The sequence below is a fragment of the Phaethon lepturus genome, unplaced genomic scaffold (assembly GCF_000687285.1).
Source record: "Phaethon lepturus isolate BGI_N335 unplaced genomic scaffold, ASM68728v1 scaffold6249, whole genome shotgun sequence".
NCBI classification, from domain to species: Eukaryota; Metazoa; Chordata; class Aves; order Phaethontiformes; family Phaethontidae; genus Phaethon; species Phaethon lepturus.
In genome coordinates, this window is record NW_010562663.1 from 68,147 (window position 1) to 80,211 (window position 12,065).

Consider the following 12,065-nt stretch of genomic DNA (forward strand, 5'->3'; position numbering starts at 1 on the left):
CACTGGCCTATGCGAAGAATTGCACTGTAACTGTAGCTTTTGAAGTTAAATATTTGGAGGCCACATAGTAGAATTTAAAAATTTAAAAGAATTTAAAAACGGTGACTGTACGTTCTTCTTGAGAGATGACATGCAACATGGGGCCCTCAAGAAGCAAACACAGAAATGTCCAAGAGGCCTTCAGAACAAAATTTTACCAATAATCCTCAATAATTAAATGATGGATTAACACATGAATTATGGAAGTATACATATTTTTTCAGTTTCTTTGTATATAAAAATTGAAAAATTGAATTGGTATCTTCAAACTTCTGGACTGAGTCACAGCTCAGTTACAAGAAACATGCCAAAAGCAAGTTTTCCCGAGTAAGATGTGTGCAGCATTTTTTACTATATCATTATAACACTCTCTTACTACGCACTGTTACAAATAATTTTACCATATATATATACAAACATACACACTGCATAGACAATCTTTCCTTTTTATTCTCATACTGGAGTTCATCTTGTAAAATATTACTGGATGAATTTCTGCTTTATTTTTGGAATCATGAGATGGTATAGGCTAGAAGGACCTTTGGAGGTCATCCAGTCCAACTCTCAGCTCCAGACCAGGGCTAACTTCAGTTTTCTCTGGACTGTCCCCAGTCAGCCCCAGGTCTTCTTCCCTAAACTACTAATGAATAAACAGTAATCAAGAAATATTCATGAACAGTCCAAATTTTTCATTCTAATATGTATTATTTTGCATTTATCAATGGTGAATTTCACCAGCTATAGTGTGCTCCATTCAACAACCTCATGAGCTCTGCAGCTTATTATTGCTCTGAGTAATACCTACTGGAAAATCAAAAATTACAGCTACAGCTCCTTAAAAAAGTTCATCAGGCTGACCAACTATGGCATGAATCAGTTATGAAAATAATAGTTTTACCTGGATCTTCCCGCCTTGTAAAAGGAAGACTGGTTGAACATGCAGTAAGGATTTTATAAAGCGATTAGGAAAAATATTCATATTAAATGACAATGTGACAACTGTTGGCCTAACACAGCAAACGGGTAGACTGCAGAGGGAACTGCAAGTTTGTGGTGCAGAATTCTTCCTACTAGGTACTGAGCATAGCTGAGAGAAAAAACTACTGCTGCTAACCAACTCCAGAAAAATTCATGAGGAGATGAAAGGGGAAGTAAAGAAATATAAAAAGACAGGACTGGATTCAAAGTTGGAGGCTTACTGAACTGCAAGATCACCTAAAACAGAAATAGTCTCACATTCATTACAAAAATTGCAAATGACTCCTGATAGAAGACTTTCACATAATCCTAGTAGTCTCTCATTACATATATTTGCTTTAGAGCCATCTTTCTACACAATAGTGAGACATGCAGAGATTTCTTTCAATATTCAAAGACTACAGGAGATTTTGATTATAGTCTATATAAGGATATCTTAAGCAGAACTGAATGCATCCTCAGGGGGTCTACTCTCCAACTAAAATTAATTTATATTTATCACTTTCATGGTTTTAGAATACAGCTAGAAATCAGACAGGCATTAAGCTTGAGTAGATTTCAACTAAAATTGATCCGTTTTTTGCTATTCTGTAATTAAATGATAACCTGCCATCAGACTAGGATGAATGGAGGAATCCTGCTGCCAGGTGCTCAAGGCAATCACAAGTGATAAGCTCTGTCTTACACTCCAGACAGCCAGACTCAGATGGACATTTCAAGTGAAATGTGTACATCTGGAGAAGAATACTTCCCAGCTGTTGCATAATAATGACAATTGAGAAGTCCTGGACAGCCACATCTTTTTTACCACTTTCTACTAAAAATAAATACATGCGTACGTTCTGTTAAGCACTGAATACTTCCTACTTTATCTGTCGTTGCTGTTACATCCTCCCCAGAACACTACGCTGAGCTTACCAAAATAATAAAAAACTTCAATAACACAAATTCCCCCCATCAGGGCTAGACAAGAGAGGAACTAATACATATATACCAAATTTAGTTTTACTGTATTGATGACAGGCACAGAGACCAGCTGCTGCAAAGGATTTTGTACAAACATAATTTGGGTTAAAATCTGCATGCTTCGAGTAATGTTCCTTGACGACTTGCACACAATTCTGAGGAATATGCTGCTTATCATAGCTGATTAAAACTTGTAAGAAGTCATCAACCTACAAAAAGAGAAGTTCTAATGCATCAATCCTTTTCCATTACGGAGAGTCGGAAGCTAACTCCTACTTTCTGCACAAACGCAAAACTGGAACCCTGCACTAGCTTATTGTTCTTGAAACATTATGCGGTAGAAAGCAAAAATATTATTTCCACCAAAAGCGTGAAGTATTCACCCTCACCAACACAATCTGTAATTTTATGATTCACTTGAGGAATTTGGCAGAGAGGGGATAAGTATAATGAAATGGTCTCCCTTTTACTTTTCAGCTATTTTTGCAGTTAATAAATCCCAGTGGCGCTCAGGCTGGCTTGAGTTTGCCACCAAAGGTACGCAGAAAAAAAACAATGCAGGGTCGTATCTTATGCTCCTAAATCCAAACCGTGAGAAAATGAAGTTGTGATTTAGTTTCTCTGGCTCTCATTTTTAACTGTTCTTTTCCTCTCTCATCTCAGATACTGTATGATGTCCCATTGTTCATTACCTTTCCCATAAGGATTTTGCAGCTTGCCAGCTTTGGTCTTTGGGCACTTTCCGTTTATACTCCAGTAAAACCATTACTGCAGCAAGAACATTGGTTATAGCCATTGTTGGGTTCGTGAAGGCCTTCAGTTCTGTAAGATTAACCTGAAAAAACATCAGAGGAACAGGTACAGAGTTGTGCAACAACGGTGGATTTGTTCTACATAAGCTTTCTGATTACCAGTATACAACTCTCAGCTCTTTGAAGACTATTACTAATTATTTTATGTGGTAAAAATACTCATAGTAAAAGAGGGTGGGTTTAGACTAGATATAAGGACAAAATTTTTCACGGTGAGGGTGGTGAAACACTGGCACAGGTTGCCCAGAGAGGTAGTAGATGCCCCATCCCTGGCAACATTCAAAGTCAGGTTGGATGAGGCTCTGAGCAACCTGCTCTAGTTGAAGATGTCCCTGCTCATTGCAGGGGGGTTGGACTAGATGGTCTTTGAAGGTCCCTTCCAACCCAAACCATTCTACGGTTCTATAATTCTAAGAGCTGGTGGGCCAGACCCTCAATGACAGCTGAGTTGTGCAGTGCCAGGGCTTCCATAAGGCGACCACTGCTCTCTTTAGTAAAGCTCCTATATATTGTCATTGCTCCAGAGAGAAAATTTGATATACGAAGTTTCTTTCTTCCCTGCTGCTCTGAATCGTGGAGCATCCCTGCATGTTGCTCTGCCCTTTTAAGGACAATAGCATGAGATAGGAGGTGGAAACCTACTGATTACCCCCTTTGTGGAGAAAACACACTGAGACTAAAAGTGATGAATAGGAAACAGAATAGCTTTGGATTGGTGTACCAGAAACGGGTTTTGTTTATACTTACGGACAAGCGTCTGTATCATCACAAAGAATCTTTATCTGAGTTATTATAACAACTGGATATTCTCCATCATCCTTCGCTGCTCAGTTTTGCAAACTGAAAAGTAAGAAACACGTACCGGTGCTCTATCTGCTAAAAATTGCTTATACTTGAAATATTCACTTTTCAAATTCTCTTCTTCACAGGCTGCTCTGATTCTGGCCTTGACAACTTTGCCTTCTTCTTATTATCAGGTTAAATATACGTGCAGTTAACCTGATTAAAAAAAAAATGTTTTACCTGTGGCTTATTAAAGAAAATACAGCACGTCCACACAATTTTGGTAGTGCTCACCAGGCTGATGGTGAAATTAATATGCGTCTCTCAAACACCAGTTCGCTGTTTGTAAGACTAAGCCTCTCAGGTTAATTAACTAACTATTGCTTAGCACAGCCTCCTCTCCTTCAGGACAATGAAGGACAACACACTACCACCACAATGTTGTGAGACGACTATGCAACAGCTTTATACAATTTCTGTTCATTTCTGTGTGACTAGAATAAACCACACACATTTTTCAAATGGGTACTGGATTTACAGTTTTTGTGTGATGCTCAATTCATTTCTTGCATAGGACACTACAGCACAAAATATTGCAAGTAACGCTTTCTTTGCCATCTTGATATCTAAGGACACAAAAGAGAGGTACAGCTGTAAGAAGGGTAACATATATTTATGTATAGTTTTTGTTCTTCTAGATAAGCTTTTAATATCTTTTGCTGAAAAATTGCTAATATGAAGACTGTCCTTCTAGTAGAATTACCTATGTACCAGACTGTGATCAAGCATGTCTGTATGGATGTGAAATATCACCTGTCTGTAAGAGTGCTTTTGAAAAAATGAGCCTGTAAGCTTGTGAAGACACATCAGATAGTGAATGCTCCTGGTTGCCAACAGAAACCTGGAGATCACTGTGTGATAAATACAAAAATTTAGAAGGACTCCTGTGTTTAGGGCTCTATATAATACTGTAGCATGCAAAGGTGAGAGATTTAGTAATGCAGAAGAGAAGACCAGGTAAGGTATCTGTACAAGAAAGCTGGGAGATATTAGGGTAGCCTGTTACTTCTGAGGAGTTATTGAAGGCAGGAGAGAACTCAATAGCTTATGCCATTTCAGTAGGTAAGCTGCAAGCATTTAATGATCTATGCTCAAATGTAGAAGATGGAGCTAAACAAGAGATGTATGGTGGAGAGAAAGCAAAGATTTTTCACTAAGATTTTGAGATCTATGACCTCTTTTTCCTCACTCCCCCATTTCTCCCCTTTAAAGGGCTCCCTTTTAGAAAATCAGAGAAAATACCAGGGAGCCAATGGTCAGTTCTAGTGACACACTGCAGGTTTCCTTAACCAGTAAAACATTCACTGCATTTTTGGGGTATAGGTAAATATATCAGAATTGTCAAACCAGCCTCCATCTTTTGGTAAAGTTGCCTTTTTTTTTTAATTCCTCAGTTCCAAGACTGAAACCATAGGCCTCAACAAGGAAGAGAACAGGAGAAAAGGAAATACCCTATATGAAAACACTGTACTTAACTTAATTTCAGCTTTGGAAATTAAACAGATACCAATCTAAGCAGATTTGTCAAAACTCTTATTTTAGCTTAACGGTGGCTTAGATCAGTGACTTTACATCAGCTAGCATCAGTTTTAAGTGAAATCTGAGTGCCTCCCCAACTTTCTGCAATGATTTAATTATCTGTTTAAAAGCTGGTTATGATTTCATTGGTGCAAATTTATCTGGCGGAGTAACCCTGCAGGGTGTTCTGTATCATCTGCAATTGCATATTTGGAAGATTATCATATAAATTTTTAAGGATACATTGCCTGGGGCTCAAGTCAGTTATATTTGGTTCATCTTTATACTTTGTACCTCACGCTCATCTCACAGGCTCATTTCGTGTCAGGTCTTGCTTAAACAAAGTCTAATTACAGCGAAAGAGGATATTACAGTGATCAAGATGTTAATACTTGGATCGAGCACTGTGCATTGGCAGTAACAGGCCTCTGTAAGAATTTAATATCCTTACAAAACGTGTTTCTACAGTTGTCGGGGGCACCTTCCACGTATACATTTATTACATGGGACCCACACAGACACTGTCCGTGGAAATAACAAAGATTAAAAATCAACATGCATTACATTACAAATGACAAGATACTAATAAAGTTAAGTATTTCCCCAATCTCTTGTGAAAGAAAAATGCAGAACCGAACCAGGGTAGCTTTTAGGATGAAATTCCCAAGATTCATCGATTTGCATCTTAGCCACAACATAATCTTTAAATTAAAAACTGCATATACAGTTGCAGATTTGGTTTGGTTTATATTTTCTCTAACATGGTTTGAGACCATGTTACTGAAATTAACTTAGAGCCAAAAGTTTAAAACAGCCAAGATGCTCCTTCTGTTACAGTTTTTAAAGATGTGACCAGGTGAACAAGTATTACATTTACAGCAAACAGTGCTTCTAACGTGACACTGTATTTTTGATTAAAACCAACAGCTAATTTAAGTCACACAAGTTGCATTATAGTTCTGTCTCTCTTTTTTCTTATGCTTAGTTATTCTTTGTTTCCTGATGCCCAATGAAAATATGGGACAAGATAATATTTTTAAGGGAGGAAAAATTAAACAGAGCAGGTTGCAGATAAGCCTTAGGAGAGTATTTCTCGAATCTGCTTCCCTGCACAAAGAGAAGGAGCTTTGCAACCCTGTCTCCAGCAGTTGAGTCCCCTTCACATCAATAACTTCTATGGCACAGAGCTCTTCGATGGTGGCTAAATTGGTAGAACAGCTGGAAGCAGCGTGCCCTTAGCCATCAGGCCACGACTAGAGTGGCTCAAATATACCATGTAAATAAAGAGTGCAGTTCAGCTGAGGGAGGCAAATCAAAACAGCTGGTCAGTCTGGATCCATCTTTACTCCTAATCCTCAGCTAGTGTCACAACTGCCCATATACTTACAGCATGTTTTTTTCCTTTGAAGGGGTGCGTCCCATTTTAAAACACAATGGCATATGCATCTTCATCTGTAACCCACTCTGGCTGGCGTCATTCAGAGCGCACAAATGGCCAGTAAATTGACTGCCCACTATCTTAAAGCCTTAGCAGTGTCACGTTCATAGTCAGACTCTCATTGATTACCACACAGATATGTAGCTCTGCTGCATTTATGGGGCACCCAGACTGACCCCACTTTTCCTGATGAGTCTGATCCAAAGTGATCTCCAGTCTTCACCTTTTCTTAGGTAATGCTTCACTCTAGCAATACTAAGGCAATACCTCCAAGATATTTACTGGCTTAATGTTGCAGAATGCAAAAAACCCATATAAACTCCAGTTTGAAATCTATAGACCAGGAAAGCCAAAATAATTTTTGAAAGGGTGACAAATTTTAATCAGTTATGAAGAGTATTCTCAAATTACTTAGATGGAAGATGTTTTCTCATTTGTTGATTTTTTTTTTTTGGTAACAAAAATTATAGAAGATAAATATTGAGCAACCATCATCAGACTTATGAAATAGTTTTAGATTAATGTAGCACAAAATGACACCTTCATTTCCAATGAAAACGTTTCAGAAGTGCAATAAAGCAAGGAACAGGGGACTATGGTAATCATTAGTGTCATGCTCTGAACTTCATCCCTGAAACAAAGTGGCCCAAAGATGTGATTATCCCACGATAATCACTCTGTGTGTTTCACCTAGTTGCTTAATGAAGTAATTAGAATTGTGTTAAGGGTCTGTTTTGATCATCCAAACCTGTCAGGAGCATATGGAACTAACACAGGAAAAGCACCACTGAAAAGTGGTTGGTAGGATGTTGAGCTGTGGGATCCAATTTGTGCAAGTTTAATTAATTGCACTATTTGGACTATAAACTTCATAACAATTTTTAAGTCTTATATAAGATGCGGATCAGCAAAAGGCTGAAGGCCATAATTAGCATAATCCAGAGAAATAAAAGGTCCTGATCCAGTCTTCACTTACGTCAGTGTCAAAAATCACTTTTCCTTCAGTAAAATCAGGATGAGACACAAGGTCATTAGAAAAGTATTAAATATCACCTAATAATAAGAAGTCTTTAAGAAACAAAACACAAGAGAATGAAAGACCATTTTGATTGCTCAGACAGCATACTCTTCCCTGTTGATCAGTATCCGAAAACTGTTTACAAAGTTCTTGGCAACTTGAAGTTTCCATAACTCAAAGTAAGGCATTAACAACTAGTATGAGTCAATTAAAAATTTCTCTCTGCAGTATTGATAAGTGACACAAGGTACGTCTTGTTTCATAGCAAAATGCCAGAGCTGAATAAGTCCTTCGGACATTGAAGGCAGAGGAACTTCAGTTTACAACGTTCCATACTGCTAGTGTTTTATTTCAAAAACCATGCTTGTAAGAGCAGATGAAAATTTTAGAATCCAGATGAAATTATGCGTTCCTATTCATTCTGTGGTGAGCACTAATGCATGTAAACTTCTGTGTTTCCAACACGGATGTTGATAACTGATGTTAATAGGCTGAACAGAGAGCAAAAAGAAGATTGAACACTGACGACAGATATTATTAGGAATGCTATTATAATCTTAAAATTCAAGGTTTGCACCTTGTAATATTGTGAGATACTGGAATGAACTTCTGTATCAATTGAGTTGTTCAATTTACCTAAAGCCTCAAAGCCTTTAGAAATCTGAAGTGCTGAGAGATGACTCTCTGACCTTTACTGTATTACAAACAGGTCTGATTCTCAAGATCCACATCCATTAAATGCTTGAATGAGCTCAGTATTTATTGTTCTTTCATCTCATTAAAACAGCTAAAAGGTTGGGAAAAGGCATAATGTAAAGAAAGGTCAAGTGGTAATCACGGTGTGAAATGCTGTTACATGTGTAAGTATAATAATTCTTTAGACTTTATGCTCCCTGGAGAGGAAGTAGTTCAAAACTGTTCACCTAAAAAGGTTTATTTTGTGCTAAATATAGCTCAATAGCACTAAATGGAGGAATTAGACTGACCTTTTGCTCCTCTGCATCTCCAATGGCCTTTTCTTGGCTCACTTTCTCAGTCTGAAACCCTATCTTAGCAATCAAAGCTTCAGCATCTTGATTTCTCAGTTGCAGTTCTGCCTCTTGAGAAGCAAGTCTGGATTTTAGATCTTCTACCTACAGGGAAAAAGGTAATGCATTATTCGAGAGCAAGGGTCATTAGGTATGGTTCTGGAAAGATTACTCCATATGAGCCCCAAAAAGCTGAACCGAAAACAAAATTTGTGTTTCTTAGTACTAGAAGTGCTGTCTTTTCCTTTTTCGTTTTGTCTCCATTTGGCACCTCCTTGTTTGTAGCTCACAGAATTTTGTTGACATAAAGAATTTAATAAGAACAGCCTAACTGCTCCCGCCAGGGACCCCACAGCTCCCCTGAGATGCTCAGATGTTTGAGCATCCGCTCAGCTGCTGAGGTTGTGTCTGTAACCCGGTGCCTCAGCGCTGCAGCCCTGCTGCAGCACCTAGCAAAGATGCAAATGTAAAAGCGAAAGGACATTATGGAAAATACTTAGTAATCACTCTGAGCAGATAATTCCAGCAGAGGTTTGCTGACAAGTTAAGACACACTCAGAGACTGATGAACAAGGACTACCTGTTAGTTTGCTGAAATAGCAATTTATTGCCTGCCAGGCAAGCAATCCATATCAAAATATCCAGCAACAATAGCTTTCCACATATAAAGGAATTGTTTCAAATACATGTTTGTTTTGTGGTTTGTTTTTTTTTTTACCCTATCCCTCCAAGCATTTTATCTGGCAGCTATTCATGATAGAAGGCTATATTTTAACCAGAGGGGACTCTTGTTAACCTGACCTGGACGGGGCGATAAGAGGAAGACAAATATTAGAGGGCTTAAACTTTCATCACCTGGAAGGTCTGGAGGGCTATTCTTCTTTGGTGGGCTCCTGAAATCTACAAAACCTACAAAATCTACCTTTTCAAAATTGGACCATTTTGAAATGATAAGACAAAGCTGTTATACTGAATTGTAACAGATGACTGTAAAGATCCCAAATCTCTCCACTCATTTTATTTTTCCATTTGTTTGAGCTGACATTTTTCTTCCTGAAAAAACCTAAATGGTGCTGCATTTGATATTCTTACGTAGAGCTCTGGAGTGCAGGACAAAAATGGCTCGGTGTTGAAGTACCTGGCTAGACAGGAGCTGTGGCTCTGTCTGCTAGCGCACCACGCAGCACTTGAAATTGTTAAATTACCTTTTGGACATCATCAAATTAGAATTCAGAGAAAAAGACGTTTTTAATCATTTACTAGCATGGGATGCCTTATTAAAAATAGGCTTTAAAAAAAGCAGTCAGCCTTTTCTGTTGACCGTTTATTTTTGCAGATCTTCAGCTGGAAAGGTGGGAATGAGCCAGCCAGCTCCCGTTATTAATCTCATGCCGTAGCACAAAGGTGCAACGTTATGCAAAGACTGCAACTGAGCATTTCATTTGCCGTTTGTTTATAAAAACATGCGGAGTTTTCAATAAAGAAATTGCTGGGTTACGGCTTGTCTTTAACATTTGCACAAGGGATTATGGAACACGTGTCAGAGGGGACGTGGGGGAAAGGCTTCAGAGCAGTTTCCCCTCCCTTCTGTCTTTGTGGACTGACCAGCCACAAAGGAACTGTAGGCAGAAGCACTGGCTGGGGGCTAAGTGGCACTACCCCCACAAGGAGGTGACAGTGGCTGAGGGAAAGGCTCCACACTTGTTCCTCTTGCCTTTGTTCCCCCTCAGCTGGTCACTGGCCATGCACAAAACCCCCATGTAGAGAACTGCATCTTCTCTCTCCATGGCCTGGCTTTTACTGTGGCACTTGCTTCCCTTCCCAACCCTTTACTGTAGCCCCACTACATTCCCCTTCCCTCCAGACTTTGTCCTTGCTCAAATGGATGGAGTCCTCTTTCCAAAGACAGATAAAGAGCCCAAAGAGCTTCTGTGTAAACCCCAGTTTCCAAAATCAGGTAATGAAACACAAAAATGCCATCCCACAACTAATCAGCTTAATGAAAATATGCTGCAATACCTTCATTTTATTAGCAATAAAACCATGATTATTTATAAAGAATGAAAGAAAAGGTTGTGACTTTCACAGTTTACCTGAAAAGCTGCTGCCTTCAGCTTCTGCGCGCCATTCACCAAGTGCTCCATGTGTCCCAACATCTCCTTGGTTTTTTTCTCTGGGAGGATCTTCTAAAGCATGATGTGCTCCAGAAAACCATTCAGAGCAGTGTAATTGTATGGTCTCTCATTATGATTGTATTTGGGACTCGGCATATTCACACTGGTGTGGGCATAAGCCATGAAATCGTAAATGAAGTCCTGGATGAGTGTCTGAACATACCCAAGGAACAAGAACAAATGTACACACAGGAGCAAAGAAATGTTTCAAAAATTAAGTATATCTATGTAAGTCAGAAAAGGTTACATTTCTAAGGATGGCTTGTTCACAAAACTATTCTTCAGTCTACCCCAAACATAATTTTGTTAGCATGTAAAAAACATTAAAGCAAAATGAGCCTTCCCCAACTTTTTTGCATATAAATTAATTAATTCTGCAGTGGCATTCATTAAGTCTTCATTACCACAGAAGCTCAGTGCTTCAACATACTTTTTTAAAATAAATGCTCCTAAAAGCTAAAAACAGAGATTAAATCAGTCACTATAATGCTATAAGCAGAATTAATACCACATGGATTTTCTACTTCACCTCTGGAAATCCTGTTTAGTAAAAATCCTGTATAAGTTAAAGAAATACAGCAGAGTGGCTGCTCTAATCACATTGATCTCCACATACCTATATATATCACCAAATTCCTATTCAGAGTGAAGCACATTTATGCCATTAACTTTACATTGAGCAAAACCAGACTCCATGATTCAGAGTTTTGAAGTTGTACAAGTCCCTGCTTATCTGTGCGCGTCAAAGTCAGTGATAAACTAAGATAAACTGGTACGAGGGCAGGATTAGAGCACCGCGGAGTGCCCCTGAAAGCTGACTCTCTACCTACCACAAAATGTCAGAAAATCAGCAACATCTCTGTGCTGAAGAGATCTTCTATCAGTTTGAAAGGGTGTTTGACCAGAAAAGTCGTTGACACTCTTCCCTTCCCTAGATGCCACCCGGGCATCAAAGCACAAGGTGCACCTCCGGCTCTGAGCACACCTCGGCACGGCAGGAGGGACCCCGGGGTGGCCCTGTGGCCCCGGGGGGCTGCGCTGGGTGCCGCACAGCACTGCGCGGGGCTCCTCTCTCATCGCGGGGAGGAAAACGCAGCCGAGAGAGTGGAAAACCCTTTTCACATACTGTATAATAGCCAAAACAGGCTAGGCATATTTAAAACAGCTCCAGACGGTCATTTAGTCATGTATTTCCGAGCAAAACGCAGCGGTGAAATGCCTGTCTCTATTCACCTCTCACAGCAAGAAGAG

General features: G+C 39.1%; 1 protein-coding gene across 1 annotated transcript in view; it reads right to left on the reverse strand.

Moving 5' to 3' along the window:
- DNAH11 (dynein, axonemal, heavy chain 11) overlaps positions 1-12,065 on the reverse strand; it is a gene marked incomplete at its 5' end in the record, with an annotated part of 110,610 nt that overhangs the window by 48,091 nt on the left and 50,454 nt on the right. Inside the window, 5 exon segments of the mRNA XM_010294342.1 lie at positions 2,027-2,192; positions 2,676-2,689; positions 2,692-2,818; positions 8,557-8,745; positions 10,734-10,967. Coding sequence (XP_010292644.1) covers positions 2,027-2,192; positions 2,676-2,689; positions 2,692-2,818; positions 8,557-8,745; positions 10,734-10,967 — 730 coding nt within the window.